At 58.3% G+C, this 19,185-nt stretch overlaps 1 protein-coding gene and 1 non-coding gene across 2 annotated transcripts; one reads left to right on the top strand and one right to left on the bottom strand.

Annotated features, from left to right (window-relative positions):
• Nucleotides 1–633: 633 nt before the first annotated feature.
• On the top strand, nt 634–707 carry TRNAT-AGU. The gene has a single exon. It is a non-coding gene; the product is annotated as a tRNA-Thr (tRNA).
• Nucleotides 708–3,185: 2,478 nt separating this feature from the next.
• Nucleotides 3,186–10,732, bottom strand: LOC115603048 (mucin-3B-like). The gene is made up of 9 exons (XM_030474579.1): nt 10,669–10,732; nt 7,628–9,970; nt 6,382–6,726; nt 5,309–5,416; nt 5,109–5,224; nt 4,950–5,008; nt 4,303–4,427; nt 4,167–4,229; nt 3,186–3,352 (listed from the first exon to the last, which is right to left on the bottom strand). The coding sequence occupies exons 1-9, from the start codon at nt 10,730–10,732 to the stop codon at nt 3,186–3,188; spliced, it is 3,390 nt and encodes a 1,129-aa protein (XP_030330439.1).
• Nucleotides 10,733–19,185: the final 8,453 nt, after the last annotated feature.

The following is a 19,185-nucleotide window of genomic DNA, read 5'->3' on the forward strand; positions in this document are numbered from 1 at the left end:
TCCCCCTGCATCGCACGTGCACCCCCCATTGCACCCCATCATCATCATCCCGCACTGCCCAGCCCCCCATTATACCCCCACTGCACCCCACATGGCGACCCCTTCCCCATTACCCCCCCATCCCCACCCCATTACCTTGATTACACCCTGTTACTCCCCATTTCATCCCATTGCCCCCTATTATGTCCCATTAGCCACCCATTCCCCTCCATTCCCCCCTTTATGCTGTCTCTCATTGCCCCCCATTCCCTCCAAGCCGCCCTTTATGCTCCCATTCCCTTCCATTACCCTCCATTATCCCCATTCCCCCCCCATTGCCCTTATTCCCATTCCCCCCTCCCTTTATCAGCCCATTTCCCCCATTCTCTCCCTGTATCCCCCATTATCCCACTCATTCCCCCATTCCCTCCTTTTATCCCCCCATTATCCCGCCTATTCCCCCATTCCCTCCCTTTACCCCCCATTATCTCGCCCATTCCCCCATTCCCTCCTTTTATCCCGCCCATTCCCCCCATTCCCTCCCTTTACCCCCCATTATCCCGCCCATTCCCCCCATTCCCCACCCCCGTTGCCCGCGCATGCGCGCAGCCGGCGGGGCCAGGATGCGGCGCGGGGCGCGCAGCTGCGGCAGGCGGCGCCGTGGCTTAGTTGGTTAAAGCGCCTGTCTAGTAAACAGGAGATCCTGGGTTCGAATCCCAGCGGTGCCTTTTGGCCCCCCCCCCCGCCCCGTGTGATGGGGGGGGTTTGAATGTGCTTTTTGGAGGGGGCAAAGGGAGCTGGGGGGCGTCGGGAGGGAGCTGGGATGGAACTTGGGGGCTGGAGCTGGAAGTGGGGGCGTTCCATAGATGAAACTGGGATGGAATGGGGGGACTGAAGCAGGGACTGGTGCGAAGGTGCTGGAACTGGGAGGGAATTGGGGGCTGGAATTGGAGGGAACTGGGGCCTGGGGCTGGAACTGGGGGGTCTAAGGCTGGAGGGGAGGAACTGAGAGGTTGGAGCTAGAACTGGGGGATGGGGTTGGGATGGATCTGGGAGGGGGCTGGGATGGGGTTGGGATGGATCTGGAATGGGGCTGGGAGGGGGTTGGGATGGGGCTGGGATGGATCTGGGATGGGGTTGGGATGGCGCTGGGATCAGGCTGGGATGGGGTTGGGATGGGGTTGGACACATTCTCCATGGCCAAGAACATGGCTCATGGTTTCTTGGAGGTCTCCACTTGCTTGAGTGGCCTTTGGCCACATGTCCCATGTCTCTGGTTCCTGGTTGGAGCTTCCCAGAGCAATTCCACCCCCTGGAGCTGGGAATGGTGCCACAGAGCCACCACATGGGGCTCCAAACACCTAAATGTGAGCCCAAAACCCAACTGAGAGCCCAAAAACCCAATCGAGGCCCTCAAGAGATGGAATCAACATGTTAATAAATATCTTTCCCTCAAGACATGGACCATCCACCTCAGGTGAAGCCTCATGAGCTCCGTAGGGCCCCATCCGACCACTGGGATGTCCTCTCCAGCGAGGAACCCCCCCCAAGAACCATGGAGGAATCATCATCCATCACAGAGGAACCTCATCCCACGTCGGTGTCCCCCCAAAACGAGCCATGCTGGTGGGTTGGGGTCTTGGTTGGTGGTCAATGGTTGGGTGTTGGGGGTCAAGGTTGCATTTGGAGGTCAGTGGTTGGATGTTGGGGTCAATGGGCGAATGCTGGTTGTCAATGGGTGGGTGCTGGTGGTCAATGGTTGGGTGCTGGAGGTCAATGGTTGGTGGTCTTTGGTCATTGTCCCACCACAGTGGAGACACCAACAAAGCCTCGAATCCCACCACAGAGCTCTTATGGTCACAGGGATGGTGGATCTTCTACCAGCACCTGCAAGAGGGGTTGGAGCAGTGAAGATGGGTTGTCCATCCCATCACCATGTCCATGGTGAAGCACCAAGAACCTACTGGTGTGGTGGGTGCTGCCACGTCCACGCTGGGTCTATAGGAGCTGCGTCCATAGGGGTCTGGAAGAGGGAGGTGAGATGAAGCTCTGGTGGGGTGTCCTCACCACTGGGATGGGGTTGTGTCCCCCCCACTCCCAATGGGGGTCACCTTTTGGTGGTGGGGACCTTCTGCTGTTGACATGGTAGATGCCAGTGGCAAGAGGGTTGCGCCGGCTGTTGTCCTCAATGGAGACACTGTAGGAAGCGTTTGAGGTCCCACGTGGAGCTCATGGGCTCCAACACTGAGGTCTTCAACCCTCCCACCCCCATGGAGAAAATGGGTGGGTTTGGAGGTCAAGGGTTGGGTGTTGGGGTCAGGGGTTGGGTGTTGGGGGCAATGGTTGGGTGTTGGTGGTCAATGGACAACCCAACTTGGTTCCAACCCCAAGTGTCCTCCTTGGACTCCCCATTGAAGCCCCCCTTGGTCCTTTCACCTGTCTCCAGTTGGTGTCTTCTTCTCTTTGGCCAAGCAGATGGAGAGACCAATGCAGAGCAGGAGCAGGATGAGGAGCCCCAGCCCCACACCCAGCCCCAGCCCCAATTGACTGATGTGGGTCTGGCAGCGGCCACCAGAGGTCAGGAACCAGGACACGGCCGGGCAGCTGCAGGAGGTGACACATCATGGGTGAGGTCCCTGTCCCACACCAAGGGTGGGATCCTCCAGGAAACCCCACTGGAACAGGGAGAACCCAGGACACACATGGACATGGGTTGGGATGTGGTTTGGGGTGATGGTCATGGGCTTTGGGGGTCAAGAGTTGGGTGCTGGCGGTCAAGAGTTGGGTGCTGGTGGTCAATGGTTGGGTGTTGGTGTCAAGCATTTAATGTTAGGGGTCAATGGTTGGGTGTTGGTGTCAAGTGTTGGATGTTAGGGGTCAACGGTTGGGTTTGGAGACCAAGAGTTGGGTTTGTGGGGTAGGAGTAGGGTGTTGGAGGTCAATGGTTGGGTGTTGGGGGCAATGGTTGGGGGTTGAGGGTCAGCGGTTGGGTGTTGGGGTCAGTGGTTGTGTTTGGAGGTCAGTGGTGTTGAGGTCAATGGTTGAGTGTTGAGGGTCAGTGGCTGGGTGTTGGGGTCAGTGGTTGGGTGCTGGGGTCAGTGGTTGGGTGCTGGTGCTCAATGGTTGGGTGTTGGGGTCAGTGGTTGGGTTTAGAGGTCAATGGTTGGGTGTTGGGTTGAGGTGGGTCTGGGGGGGTGTTGGGTCACTCACAAGCAGCGGGGACCCTCTGTTGTCACCCGGCAGAGCCCGAGGCCACAGTCCATGGCCCCGGGGACGTTGGGGGTGCAGTTGGTGACACAGAGGACACTGTCCTGCACACGGAAGGGGTGGTAGAACCTGCTGAAGGTGGCGGGTGCGAGTCTCCTGCAGAGCTCTGCATGGAGAAGGTCCGGTCAGACCAGTCCTGACCCAAACCGTGCCCCCATGGTGTCCCCATGGTGTCACCATCGTGTCCTCATGGTGTCCCCATGGTGTCCCCATTGCATCCCCATTGTGTCCTCATGGTGTCCCCATGGTGTCCCCATTGCATCCCCATTGTGTCCTCATTGTGTCCTCATGGTGTCCCCATGGTGTCCCCATTGCATCCGCATTGTGTCCCCATTGCATCCCCATTGTGTCCCCATGGTGTCCCCATTGTGTCCCCATTGTGTCCCCATTGCATCCCCATGGTGTCCTCATGGTGTCCCCATTGTGTCCCCATGGTGTCCCCATTGTGTCCTCATGGTGTCCCCATAGTGTCCCCATTGTGCCCTCATGGTGTCCCCATTGTGTCCCCATTGCATCCCCATCGTGTCCTCATGGTGTCCCCATGGTGTCCTCATTGCATCCCCATTGTGTCCCCATTGCATCCCCATTGTGTCCCCATGGTGTCCCCATTATGTCCCCATTGCATCCCCATTGCATCCCCATTGTGTCCTTATGGTGTCCCCATGGTGTCCCCATTGTGTCCTCATGGTGTCCCCGTGGTGTCCCCATGGTGTCCCTATGTGTCCATGATATCCCTATGGTGTCTTCATTGTTTCCTCACAGTGGTCCCATAGTGTCCCTATTGTGTCCTCATGGTGTCCCCATTATGTCCTCATGGTGTCCCCATCGTGTCCCCATGGTGTCCCCACAGTATCCCCATGGTGCCCTCATGTTGTCCCCATTATGCCCCAATGGTGTCCCCATGGTGTCCCCACACTCACCGGTGGCATTCAGCTCCGGCTCCTCGGCGTAGGCAGCTCTGGTTGTGCTGAAGCAAAGCCCATCTGGAGAGGGAATAGTGGTCATGGGAAGCCACCAGAGATGCAGAGGGACCACCCATGGTCCCCTGGATCCTACCTGCCCCATGGCTGCAGTTGTGGGGCTGAGCAGCTTCCAGCAGCTCTTGGGCGCGACGGTCAATGTTGGTGTCTCCATGTGGTGGGTCCAGAAGGACTTTGTAGGTCACCAACACGCTGCCTTTTCTGTGGGGCAGTGGCGTGGAGCCCCTCAAACACTCCATCCCACCCCATCCCATCCCATCCCCATCACATCCTATCTCCATCTCCATCTCGTCCCCATGTCCATGTCCATGTCCATTTCCATCCCATCCCCATGTCCATTTCCATCTCCATCTCCATTCCATCCCATCACGTTCCATCTCCATCCCCATCCCAATCTCGATCCCCATCCCACCCCACCCCATCCCCATATCTATCTTCATGCCCATCCCACCCCATCTCCATCTCCATCTTCATCTCCATCCCTATCCCCATCCCCATCCCACCCCATCTCCATCTCCATCTTCATCTCCATCCCTATCCCCATCCCCATCCCCATCTCCATCATCATCATCATCCCCATCTCCATCTCCATCTCCATACCTATGTCCATCCCCATCCCACCCCATCTCCATCTCCATCCCCATCCCCATCCCTATCCCATTCCATCTCCATCTCTACCTCCATCTCTATCCCATCTCCATCTCCATCCCACCCCACACTCACGCCAGGGCCAGGACCCGGGTACCACGGTACCAGGAGATGTTGTGGTAGACCTGATCCATCTGGAGACATGGAGACACTTGTCATGAACAGGTCCACATTGGGTTGCCCCTTGGGGTTGTCCCCAAGTGCTTTGGGGTGAGGACCCCTCCAGGCCCTCACCGTGCGGCCGAACTCATCCACGAAGCTGCGGTAGATGCGGGATGAGGTGTCCCCCATGGCCTCTGGGAAGTCCCGGTTGGTGACACGTGCCAGCATGGCCACAGAGGGGCCCAGCTCTGCAGGAGATGGGGCGGGATGGGACATCCCATGGGCTGTCCCTCTTGGGGACAAGGGGGTGGGTTCTCCATCACCTCCGTTACCTGCTGTGATGTTGATGGTGGATGCTCCAAACTGGCACCGGTCTCCAACCACATTGGTGGGGCAGAGACAACCTGTCCCCACCCAGTGACCCCCGTTCTGGCAGGGCTCTGTGGGGACAAGGACACAAGAACATTTCCTGGTGACCCCCTATTGCCTCCTTCACCTCCTCATCCCATGGGATCCACCACCCGAGTCCACGCAGTTGGGTCACCACCAACCACCAGTGGAGAAAAGCAGCTCCTGGTCCCACCAGCAGCTCTTTGGTGTGTCCCATTAGTGGTGGGGTCGACGCTGAGCTTCAGGGTCCAAACCCTCTTGGTTGGTGGTTCTTCTCTCATCCCATCTCCATTTCCATCTCCATCTCCATCTCAATCTCATCTTCATCCCATCCCATGTCCATGTCCATGTCCATCTCCATCTCCATCTCCATCCCATCCCATCCCACCCCATCCCTTCTCCATCTCCATCCATCCCACCTACCCCACCACATCCATCCCATCTCCATCTCCATCCTATCTTCAGCTCCAGCTCCAGCTCCATCCCATCCCTTCTCCATCTTCATCCATCCAACCCACTCCATCACATCATCCCATCTCCATCTCCATCTCCATGTCCATCTCCACCCCATCCCATCCCATCCATCCCATCCCATCCCATTTCCATCTCCATCTCCATCTCCATCTCCATCTCCATCTCCATCTCCATCTCCATCTCCATCTCCATCCTATCTCCACCCCATCTCCACCTCCACTCCATCTCTTCTCCACCTCCATCTCCATCTCCACCACATCCCATCTCCATCCATCCCACCCACCCCATCACATCCATCCCATCTCCATCTCCATCCCATCTCCATCTCCATCACATCTCCATCTCCATGTCCATCTCTATCCCATCCCATCTCCATCCATCCCACCCACCCCATCCCATCTCCATCTCTGTCACATCTCCATCTCCATCTCCATCTCCATCTCCATCTCCATCTCCATCTCCATCTCCATCCCATCCACCCCACCCCACCCCATCCTTGAGATCTTGCCATGAACATCTACCCCATGGAAGCCCCGCCAACCTGTGGTGGTGCGGATGGAGCTGGGGGTGGTCGGTGCCGCGGTGTCCCCTGCAGAGGTGGTGGCCGCGCTGTGGAGGCCGCTCTCACAGCGGGCTCCATGGAAGCCCTGGGGGCAGAAGCACTCGGTGCCCACGGCGGTGCCGCCGTTCCTGCAGGCGCTGCCTGGGTCCAGGGTGTCGCAGCGCGGCCCCGTGCGCCCGGGGGGGCAGATGCAGATCGGCCCCACGGCGGTGCTGCCACTGGAGCAGCGGGTGCTGGCGTCGGGCTCCTCGCACCGGGCACCCGAGTAACCAGGGGGGCACAGACACGCAGTGGCATTGAGCACGCCGCCGTGCAGGCACGAGACTGTGGGGAGATGGTGGGGACATGGGTGTGGTGGAGACAGCTCTGACCCGCCACTCCATGGAGAACCCACCACCCCCATGGAGAACCCGTCATCTCAATGGAGAATCTGCCAATCCATGGTAGAACCCATCACTCCGATGGAGGACTCATCACCTCAATGAAGAACCCATCAGCCTAATTGGAACCCATGTCCCCATGGAGAACCTATCATCCCAATGGAGAACCCGCCAACCCAATGGAGAACCCATCACCACCATGGAGAACCCATCATCCAATGGAGAAGCCACCACCCCACTGAGAACCCATCACCCCCATGGAGAACCCATCACCCTATGGAGAACCCATCACTCCATGGAGAAGCCATCAATCTAATGGAGAACCCATCACCCCCATGGAGAACTCATCACCCCAATGGAGAATCCGCCAACCCATGGAGAATCCATCACCCCCATGGAGAACCCATCACCCCAATGGAGAATCCGCCAACCCATGGAGAATCCATCACCCCCATGGAGAACCCATCACCCCAGTGGAGAACCCATCACACAATGGAGAATCCAGCACCCCAATAGAGTACCCATCAACCCATAGAGAACCCATCAAGCCATGGAGAACCCATCAACCCATGCAGAACCCACCGCCCCATGCAGAACCCACCACTCCAATGGAGAACCCACCTCCCGAGTGGAGAACCCACCATCCAGTGGAGAACCCACCATCCAATGAGAACCCACCACCCCAGTGGAGAACCCATCACACAATGGAGAACCCAGCATCCCATGGAGAACCCATCACCCCAATGGAGAACCCACCACCCCATGGAGAACCCAGCACCCAGTGGGGAACTCATCACCCCGTGGAGATCCCACCACCCCAAGGACCCCACCACCAGGCCACTCACTGGCTGGAGGGCTGGACCCATGCGGGAGGTAGAGGCAGAGTGTGGCCATGGTGCTGTTGGTGATGGTGGTGGTGATGCTGGTTGGAGAGGACCACGGGGTGCTGGTGGTGGACACTGTGGTGGGGCTGGTGCAGGTCCCGGCACACACTGTGGTGGCATCTATGGGGATGTTGTGTGTGGCGTTGGGCTGAGCTGGAGCTGGGGTGGCAATGGCACTGCTGGGAGTCGCGGGGATGCTCTCCATGGATGTGGTGTTGCTCTCCATGACCATGGTGTCATTGTCCATGACCGTGGTGTTCCTCTCCATGACCATGGTGCTCCTCTCCATAGGGTTGGTTGTGCTGTTGCCCTCTATTGGGGTCACTAGTGTGGCCATGGTGCTCCTCTCCATGGCTGTGGTGTTCCTCTCCATGACCATGGTGCTCCTCTCCATAGGGTTGGCTGTGCTGTTGCCCTCTATTGTGGTCACTAGTGTGGCCATGGTGCTCCTCTCCATGGCTGTGGTGTTCCTCTCCATGGGGTTGGCTGTGGTGCTCCTCTCCATGGGGTTGACTGTGGTGTTCCCCTCTATGGTTGCCTCTAGTGTGGCCATAGTGCTCCTCTCCATGGCTGTGGTGTTCCTCTCCATGGGGTTGGCTGTGGTGTTCCCCTGTATGGTTGTCTCTAGTGTGGCCATGGTGCTCCTCTCCATGGCTGTGGTGTCACTGTCCATGGCTGTGGTGGTGGTGTCCGTGACCATGGTGCTCCTCTCCACGGCTGTGGTGTTCCTCTCCATAGGGTTGGCCATGGTGTTGCTTTCCATGACCATGGTGTTCCTCTCCATAGGGCTGGCTGTGGTGTTCCCCTCTATGGTTGTCTCTAGTGTGGCCATGGTGCTCCTCTCCATGGCCGTGGTGTTCCTCTCCATGATCATGGTGTTGCTCTCCATAGGGTTTGCCGTGGTGTTACCTTCTATGGGGTTGGCCATGGTGTTTGTGTCCATAGGGTTGGCCATGGTGTTGCTCTCCATGACCATGGTGTTGCTCTCCATGACCATGGTGCTTCTTTCCATGGCTGTGGTGCTGTTTTCCATGGCCATGGTGGTGTTGTCCATGACCATGGTGGTCTTTTCCATGGGGTTGGCCATGGTGTTGATTTCCATGACCATGGTCCTCCTCTCCATGGGGTTGGTTGTGCTGTTGCCCTCTATTGGGGTCACTAGTGTGGCCATGGTGCTCCTCTCCATGGTTGTGGTGTTGCTCTCCATAGGGTTGCTCGTGGTGTTGCTCTCCATAGGGTTGGCCATGGTGCTCCTCTCCATGGGGTTGGCTGTGGTGTTCCCCTGTATGGTTGTCTCTAGTGTGGCCATAGTGCTCCTCTCCATGGCCGTGGTGCTCCTCTCCATGGGGCTGGCTGTGGTGTTCCCTTCTATGGTTGTCTCTAGTGTGGCCATAGTGCTCCTCTCCATGGCTGTGGTGTCACTTTCCATGGCCGTGGTGGTGGTGTCCATGACCATGGTGCTCCTCTCCATGGTTGTGGTGTTGCTCTCTATAGGGTTGGCCATGGTGCTCCTCTCCATGGAGTTGGCTGTGGTGCTCCTCTCCATGGGGTTGGCTGTGGTGCTCCTCTCCATGGGGTTGGCTGTGGTGTTCCCCTCTATGGTTGTCTCTAGTGTGGCCATAGTGCTCCTCTCCATGGCCATGGTGCTCCTCTCCATAGGGTTGACAGTGGTGTTCCTCTCCGTGACCATGGTGTTGGTCTCCATGTTGTCTGTGGTTTTGCTCTCTGTGATCATGGTGCTCCTCTCCACAACCGTGGTGTTATTATCCGTGACCACGGTGCTCCTCTCCATGGCAGTGACCGTGCTGCTCCTCTCCACACCAATCAGGACATTGCTCTCCATGGGACGCGTGATGTGTTCCATGGACACCATCGTCGCCGAGGCCTTCTCACTGCCTATCACGGTGACCACGGTGATGACCGTGGTGGTGGCAGTGGGGCCGGTGCACTCACACCGAGGTCCCCATGCACTCGGGGGGCAATGACAGGCCCCTTCCACCAGTGTCCCCCCATTGAGGCACGAGGTGACCTCCTGGTGGTGCTGGCAAACCTCTCCCCAGTACCCTGGAGGACATAGGCAGGAGGTGCCGAAGGCGGTGGCCCCGTTCCTGCAGGCACTGGTGGCATTGGGGTGCTCACACAGGGCACCCCCAAAGCCTGGGGGACAATAGCACTTGGTGCCCACGGCGGTGCCACCATTGTGACAGGCGCTGGAGGGGTCCCAGGTCTCGCAGCGGGTCCCGTTGTAGCCAGGAGGACACATGCAAACGGGTCCCACGGCGGTGCCACCGTTGTCACAGGGAGCTGGGGACAGCTCGGGTTATGGGGGGGACATGCCAGGGGTGGGATGGGGATGGTGGGATGGGGATGGGATGGGGATCGGATGGGGGTGGTGGGATGGGGATGGGGATGTTGGGAAGGGGATGGTGGGATGGGGATGAGATGGGGATGGGATGGGGATGGTGGGATGGGGATGGTGGGAAGGGGATGGTGGGATGGGGATGGTGGGAAGGGGATGGTGGGAAGGGGATGGTGGGAAGGGGATGGGATGGGGATGCGAAGGGGATGGTGGGATGGGGATGGGATGGGGATGGTGGGATGGGGATGGTGGGATGGGGATGGTGGGATGGGGATGGGATGGGGATGGGATGGGGATGGTGGGATGGGGGTGGTGGGATGGGGATGGTGGGATGGGGATGGTGGGATGGGGATGGTGGGATGGGATGGGCTGGGGTGGAATGGGGATGGGGAAGGAGTTGGGGTGCCCCACAACCACCCCAAACCCTTGTTGGAGACAATGGACCTTCCTCACCCATGGAGAAGGGAAGGGGACCCATGGGGACCCTTTGCCCCTCACAGCCCTGGGCACACCAGGCTGGGACAGTTGATGTCCAAGGAGCTCCCAGTGGATCCAAAGGATCCAACCCCCTTAAGGGACGTTCCGGATGAGGTGAGAAGATGCCTCATGGGCTGGACACGTCCCCATCCCACCCCATCATTACCTGACAGCGCGTCCAGGGGGCTGAGGAGGAGGAGGAGGGCAAAGCCACCAAGGTCCATCCTCATCATGACCAGGAGCTGAAGGAGCAACTGAGCTGCAGGGACCGACCCGGTGACTTTGTGTCCCGGAACAATGTGGTCACCAACCACAAGGTCAACAGTCCATGAGTAATCCCCAGTCAAGCCCATAGAGAACGGCCCCGATGTGCCCATGGTGTCCCCATGGTGTCCCCATGGCATCCCCATGGTGACCCACCGCATCCAACCCTTGCCCCAGAGACCAGGGAGGGACCCGGCGGTGGCCTCACCCTGATAAGATTAAGGTGAGACGCTGGTGGGTCTCCTCCCAGCCCCACCTCGGGGTGTTGTCACCTTTTGGGCTGAGTCACCCTGAGGTGGACACGTCATCTCCAACCTCAGCCCGTTCAGGTGGCCCTAACCTGCTCCATGGTGCTTCCTCACCACAATACAGCACCCAGGGCCACCCCCCCCTTGTGGGGTCCATCCCCCAGGCTCCATCCTTTGGTCCTCCCACCACCACCGTGTGTCCCACCATGAATGAAGGTCCTTGAGATATCTGGAGTGATAGAAATAGAACCTTTATTCCAACACATGAAGCTGGAGCAGGGGAAGGTCCTTGGTGGTGGCCAGCACCCCTGAGGAGTCCTTCACCCCTGTTGATGGGGCATCATCCTCATGAGGACCTCCCTGAGCTTCATCATCATAATAAATAGTGAACATTGAGGGTTCTCTAACCCAATACTGGGTTCTCCAACCCCATGTTGAGTTGTCCAACCCCATGCTGAGTCGCCCAACCCAACATTGGGTTGTCCAACCCCATCTCATCCATCTTCCAGCATGTCCTGCGCACTGGTGGCCTGGATTTGGGTCTCCCCTTAGAATACTCATTGGTTGAGGTCTTCATCCTGGCTGCAACGTCAAAGCTTGGTGATAAGCTGTGGCCTGGACATCTTCATCTGGAAGGGGGAGAAGGAAGGAGGTGAGAAGGGTTTGGGGTCCCCCTCTGGCTCTCGGTGATCCCATGGTGGTAGGATGCTGCTGGAGATGAAGGAGGACGCACCGGAGCAGACAAGTCCACCACCTCCAACGCAGGCGTGAAGCTGGGTTGAGCCTCACCACCTCCATGGTTGTGCCGGGGTGGGGTGGGAAGTGCCAGGGACATGGTGTTGGGGTCCCTTGTGACGGCCTCAGATCCCACGTTGGTGTAGAGGAACGCATCAGGCGAGCTCCAGGATAAGATGTCCTCCTTGTACCAGTAGCCATCAGCAGAAGACTGATGGTTACTGGGGGGACAATGAGAAGGTGGCTCAGAGGAGATGGGATGGGGAGAGGGATGGTGGGTGCGTGTGGATGGTGGGTCCGTGAGAGTGGGTCCATGGGAGTCCCCTGTGATGGCCTCAGATCCCGCGTTGGTGTAGAGGAACGCATCGGGCGAGCTCCAGGATAAGATGTCCTCCGTGTACCAGCAGACATCAGTAGAAGATTGATGGTCACTGAGGGGGGCAACAGGAAGGTGGCTCAGAGGAGGTGGGATAGGGATAGGGATGGTGGGTGCATGGGGATGGTGGGATGGGGATGTGGATAAGGATGGTGGGATGGGGATGGTGGGTCCATGGGAGTGGTGGGATGGGGATGTGGATAAGAATGGTGGGATGGGGATGGTGGGTCCATGGGAGTGGTGGGATGGGGATGGTGGCATGGGGAAGCGGATAGAGATGGTGGGATGGGGATGGCGGGTCCATGGGGATGGAGATGTTAGGGTGGGGATGTTGGGATGGGGATGGTGGAATTGCGATGTTGGGATGGGATGGGGATGTTGGGATGGGGATGTTGGGATGGGGATGGTGTGTCCATGGGGATGGGGATGTTGGGATGGAGATGGTGGGATGGGGATGGTGGGTTTATGGGGATGGGGATGTTGGGATGGGTATGGTGGGTCCATGGGGATGGGGATGTTGGGATGGGGATGGTGGGTCCATGGGGATGGGGATGTTGGGATGGAGATAGTGGGTCCATGGGGATGGCGATGTTGGGATGGGGATGGTGGGTTGATGGGGATGGGAAGGTTGGGATGGGGATGGTGGGATGGGGATGGTGGGATGGGGATGGTGGGTCGATGGGGATGGGAAGGTTGGGATGGGGATGTTGGGATGGGGATGGTGGGATGGGGATTGGGATCTCCACACCAAGGAGATCAGACGGGGGAAGGTCCATCCCACCTCAACATCTTCTTCCTCCGGCGGTCCCTGACTATGATGACGATGAGGACAATGCAGATGAGGAGCAAGATGGTGGCCACCAGCCCCAGGCCTGTGGCCAACTTGCTGATGCGGCCCGAGCACTGGGAGTCCAAGTACCAGAAGGCTTTGTCCTGGCAGCTGTGGGCAGGGGACAGGTCAGAGACACCTTCTCCTTCATGGGGACACGGCCATCAAGCACCAACCAACCACAGGGACAGGGGGGTGGGATGGGGATGGTGGGTCCATGAGGGGGATGGTGGGTCCATGGGGATGGTGGGTTCATGAAGGGGATGGTGGGTCCATGAGGATGATGGGATGGGACAGTGGATCTATAGGGATGTTGGGAAGGGGATGCTGGATCCATAGTGATGTTGGGATGGGGATGTTGGGATGGGGATGGTGGGTCCATGCGGATGTTGGGATGGGGATGGCAGGTCCATGAGGGGGATGGTGGGTTCATGAAGGGGATGGTGGGTCCATAAGGGGTATGCTGAGTCCATGGGGATGGGGAGTCTATGGGGATGGTGGGTCCATGAAGGGGATGGTGGTTCGTGAAGGGGATGGTGGGTCCATGGGGACAGTGGGATGGGGATGGGGAGTCTATGGGGATGGTGGGTCCATGAAGGGGATGGTGGGTTCGTGAAGGGGATGGTGGGTCCATGGAGGGGATGGTGGGTCCATAAGGGGGATGGTGGGTCCATGGGGATGGTGGGTCCATGAAGGGGATGGTGGGTTCGTGAAGGGGATGGTGGGTTCATGAAGGGGATGGTGGGATGGGGATGGGGAGTCTATGGGGATGGTAGGTCCATGAAGGGGATGGTGGGTCCATGGAGGGGATGGGGATGGGGAGTCTATGGGGATGGTGGGTCCATGAAGGGGATGGTGGGTCCATGGAGATTGTGGGTCCATGGGGATGATGGGATGTTGGACCCATAGGGATGTTGGGAAGGGGATGTTGGACCCATAGGGATGTTGGGATGGGGACGGGAGGGGGATGGCAGGTCCATGGGTATGTTGAGATGGGGACGGGAGGGGGATGGTGGGTCCATGGGGATGTTGGGATGGGGACGGGAGGGGGATGGCAGGTCCATGGGTATGTTGAGATGGGGATGGAGGGGGATGGTGGGTCCATGGGGATGTTGGGATGGGGATGGGAGGGGATGGCGGGTCCATGGGTATGTTGAGATGGGGATGGAGGGGGATGGTGGGTCCATGGGGATGTTGGGATGGGGATGGAGGGGGATGGTGGGTCCATGGGGATGTTGGGATGGGGATGGAGGGGGATGGTGGGTCCATGGGGATGTTGGGATGGGGATGGGAGGGGATGGCGGGTCCATGGGGATGTTGGGATGGGGATGGGAGGGGGATGGTGGGTCCATGGGTATGTTGAGATGCGGATGGAGGGGGATGGTGGGTCCATGGGGATGTTGGGATGGGGATGGGAGGGGATGGCGGGTCCATGGGTATGTTGAGATGGGGATGGAGGGGGATGGTGGGTCCATGGGGATGTTGGGATGGGGATGGGAGGGGATGGCGGGTCCATGGGGATGTTGGGATGGGGATGGGAGGGGATGGCGGGTCCATGGGGATGTTGGGATGGGGATGGGAGGGGATGGCGGGTCCATGGGGAGGGTGTGACTCACAAGCAGGAGGGCCCGAGGCGGGTGATGCGGCAGTCCCCGTAGTGGCAGTCGGTGGAGTTGGGCTTGTTGGAGGTGCAGGCGGTGATGCAGGAGATGAACCCGCCCGTGGTGTCCGCGAAGTAGAACTGACGGTACTCAACGGCCGGGGCCCGGAACCAGCACAGGTCTGAGGGACAGCGCCGCGGGTGGGGTGGGATGGACATGGGGGTGAGATGGGGATGGAGATGGGGATGGGGATGGAGATGGGGATGAGGATGGGGATGGAGATGGGGATGGAGATGGGGATGGGTAGGGGGATGGAGATGGGGATGGAGATGGGGATGGAGATGGGGATGGAGATGGGGATGGGTAGGGGGATGGAGATGGGTAGGGGGAGGGGGAGGGGGAGTGAGATGGGGATGGAGATGGAGATGGAGATGGGATTGGGTGGGATGGGGATGTGGGTGAGATGGGGATAGAGATGGGGATGGGATGGGGATAGGGATGGGGATGGAGATGGAGGTGGGGATAGGTGGGATGGGGATGTGGATGAGATGGGGATGGAGATGGAGATGGAGATGGGGTGGAGATGGGATGGGGATGGAGATAGCAATGGAGATAGAGATGGAGATGGGATTGGGTGGGATGGGTATGTGGATGAGATGGGGATGGAGATAGAGATGGAGATGGAGAAGGAGATGGAGATGGAAAAGGGGATGGAGATGGAGATGGAGATGGGGATGGGGATGGGATGGAGATGGGAATGGGAATGGGGATGGGGTTGAAGATGGAGATGGAGAAGGGGATGTGGATGGGGATGGGGATGGGGATGAAAATGGAGATGGAGATGGGATGGAGATGGAGATGGAGAAGGGGATGGAGTTGGAGATGGGATGGAGATGGAGATGGAGAAGGAGATGGAGTTGGAGATGGGGATGGAGATGGGAATGGGGATGAGGATGAAGATGGAGATGGAGAAGGGGATGGGGATGGGAATGGGGATGAGGATGAAGATGGAGATGGAGAAGGGGATGGGGATGGAGATGGGGATGGAGATGGGGATGGAGATGGGGATGGAGATGGGGATGGGATGGAGATGGGAATGGAGATGGGAATGGAGATGGAGATGGAGACGGAGAAGGAGATGGAAAAGGAAATGGAGGTGGAGGTGGAGATGGAGGTGGAGGTGGAGATGGAGATGGGTGGGATGGGATGGAGATGGTGACATGAGGGTGAAGATGATGTGTCCATGGATTTGGTGAGTCCATGGGTGATGGTGGGGTTACAGCAGGGTCTCACCATTCAGGTCTGATGTCTCCGTCATGGTCTTTGTGATGGGGTTGGATGACACCGTGAGGCACAGGATGTCTGTGGTGGGGATAGGAGACATCAGAGACCTCCCTTGGTCAGCAGGGCTCCATGGTGGTCACCAGGGCTCCATGGTGGTCACTAAAGCTCCATGGAGGTCCATGGAGGGTCACCCACCTGTGTCGTACTGGCAGAACCCTTGTCCAGCCTCTACCTCCTGCAAGGTCTGCACCAGCTCCTCGGTGATGTCCTCCAGCTCCTGGCTCACGTTGTCGGATGTCACCAAGGTGAAGAAGACCTCGTGGGCCACCACGATGCTGCCAGAACTTGGGGACATGGTGGGGTCAGAGAGGCACAACAAGAAGATCAACCCCAACACCCCAACATGTAGCTCTGTAAGTCCTCACCTGAGGTTATAGATCTTCACCCCCTCGTAGCCAGAGATGCTCCCATAGATGTTCTTCATCTGCAGAACCAAAGAGTCACGTCAAGGACCATGGAGGGGACAACATGGCCCTTGAGGGTCTTGGTCCCCTTGTCCTCACCTCCTTCTCGAAGAGCTCCTCAAACTCTCTGTAGGCCTCAGACGTGCTGTCCGAGAGGTCCTCGGTGTAGTTGAAGTTGGTGACGGTCACCACCACCCCCACGGAGGCCAGGGTGGTCCCTGGGAAAGCTGGAGGACACAAGGGATGGGGGTCACCGTGGGGGCCCCAACAGCTCCAAAGAGCCCCATGGACGGGCAAAGGTAGCACCTACGAAGGTCGGTGTCGACGGAGTCGGTTGCAAACTCGCATGAAGTTCCATAGAACAATGAGGTGCAGACACACGCGGTGCCAACGTAGGTGCCCCCGTTCTCACAGAAGCCTGGTGGGATCAAAGAGGGGGTCAGGAGGACATGTGGAGACCACCACGGACATGGGGGAGGTGGGGAGGGAGGAGAAGACCCATTGGGTGGGATGGGTTAAGGGGTGGACATGGGGGGACTCACCTGTAGTGATGGGGAGTGTGGTGGGGATGAGAGTGGATTTGACCTCTATGGAGGTGGCAGCAGAGGAAGTGGAACCAGTGGTGGAAGAGCTTGAGGAGGAACCATGTGAGGTGGTTGGGGCTGTCATGGAGGTCCCCTCTAAGGAGGTGACATCAGTAGCCCAGAATGATGTGGAGGCATCAGCAGAGGTTCTTGTGTCACTCACGGAGGTCACCTCAGTTGAGGTGACACCAGAGGAGGTGGTTGGGGCTGGAGTGAAGATCCCCTCAGTGAAGGAGGGAGCAGAGGAGGTGGCTCCAGAAGAGGAGATGGAGGTAGAAGCCTCTGCTGGGGTGGTTGGGGCACTGGTGGAGGTCATCTCATTGGAGGTGGCAGCAGAGGAGGTGGCTCCAGTGGTGGAGAAGCTCAAGGAAGCATCAATAGAAGTGGTTGAGACACTCATGGAGGTCACCTCAGTAGAGGTGGGAGCAGTGGAGGTGGTTGGGGCTGTCGTGGGGGTCCCCTCAGTGATGGTGGGAGCAGAGGAGATGGCTCCAATGGTCGAGGAGAGAGTGGAGGCAACAATAGAGGTTGTAGGGGCTGTTGTGGAGGTCCCCTCTATGGAGGTGACACCAGTGGAGGTGGCTCCAGTGGTGGAGAAGGTCGTGGAGGCATCACTAGAGGTTGTTGGTGCACTCATGGAGGTCACCTCTGTGGTGGTGGGAGCAGAGGAGATGGAAACATCAGTGGAGAAGGTTGTGAAGGAACCTTCTGAGGTGGTTGGAGCGTTGGTTGAGGTCACCTCAGTGGAGGTGACAGGATTGAAGGTGGCTCCAGAGGTGGAGAGGGTCGTGGAGGCACCTTCTGAGGTGGTTGTAGCTGTCATGGAGGTCACCTCAGTTGAAGTGACACCAGCGGAGGTGGCCCAAGTGATGGAGGAGAGTGTGGAGGAACCATCTGAGCTGGCTGTGGAAGACATGGATGCTATCGCATTAGAGGTGACAGCAGAGGAGGTAGTTTCTGAGGTCAAGAATGACGTGGAGGCATCAGTAGAGATGGTTGGGGCACTGGTGGAGGTCACATCAGTTGAGGTGACACCAGTGGAGGTGCCTCTAGAGGTGGAGAAGGTGCTGGAGGCATCTACTGAGGTGGTTGGGGCACTCATAGAGGTCCCCAATGTGGAGCTGACACCAGTGGAGGTGGCTCCAGTGGAGGAGAAGGAGGTTGGAGGCTCTGCTGTTGAGGTTGGAGCGCTGGTTGAGGTCACCTCATTGGTGGAAGCAGCATTTGAGGTGGCTCCAGTGGTGGGGAAGCTCGTGGAGGCACCTTCTGAGCTGGTTGGGGCTGTCATGGAGGTCCCATCGATGGAGGTGACAGCAGAGGAGGTGGCTCCAGTGGTGGAGAAGGTGCTGGAGGCACCTACTGAGAATGTTGGAGCAGTCATGGAGGTCACATCAGTGGAGGTGGAAACAGGGGAGGACATTCCAGAGGTGGAGAAGAGCGCAGATGAACCATCCAAGGTGGTCATGGAAGTCGTGGAGGTCACCTCAGTGAAGGTGATAGGACTGGAGGTGGCTTTTGTGGTGGTGAATGTCATGGAGGCACCTTCTGAGGTGGTTGGAGCGTTGGTAGAGGTCACCTCAGTGAACGTGGGAGCAGACGAGGTGGCTCCAGAGGTGGAGAAGGAAGTGGAGGCACCTTCTGATACAGTTGTAGCTGTCATAGAGGTCACCTCTGTAGAGGTGACAGCAGAGGAGGTGGTTCCTGAGGTCGAGAACATTGTGGAGGCATCTACTGAGGTGGTTGGGGCTGTCATGGAGGTCACATCGATGGAGGTTTCAGAAGAGGAGGTGGCTCCAGAGGTGGAGGAGATTGTGGAGGTGTCCATTGAGGTGGCTGTGGAAGACACTGGGGTCCCCTCACTGAAGCTGACACCAGTGGATGTGGCTTCTCTGGTGGAGAAGGTCGTGGAGGCATCACTAGAGGTGGTTGAAGCACTGTCCAAGGTCACCTCATTGGAGATGACAGCAGAGGACGTGGCTCCAGAGGTCAAGAGCATAGTGGAGGCATCAAGAGAGGTGCTTGTGGCTGTCACAGAGGTCACTTCAGTTGAGGTGACAGCACTGGAAGAGGTTTCTTTGGAGGTGGAGAAGGTGGAGGCACCTTCTGAGCTGGTTGGGGCTGTCGTGGAGGTCACCTCAGTGGAGGTGACAGAAGTTGAGCTGACTCCAATGGTCAAGGAGAGAGTGGAGGCATCAAGAGATGTTGTAGGGGCTGTTGTGGAGGTCTCCCCAGTGGAGGTGGCTCCAGTGGTGGAGGTTGTGGAGGCATCAATAGAGGTTGCTGGTGCACTCATGGAGG

The sequence above is a fragment of the Strigops habroptila genome, unplaced genomic scaffold, assembly GCF_004027225.2.
Source record: "Strigops habroptila isolate Jane unplaced genomic scaffold, bStrHab1.2.pri NW_022045604.1_ctg1, whole genome shotgun sequence".
Classification (NCBI taxonomy): Eukaryota; Metazoa; Chordata; class Aves; order Psittaciformes; family Psittacidae; genus Strigops; species Strigops habroptila.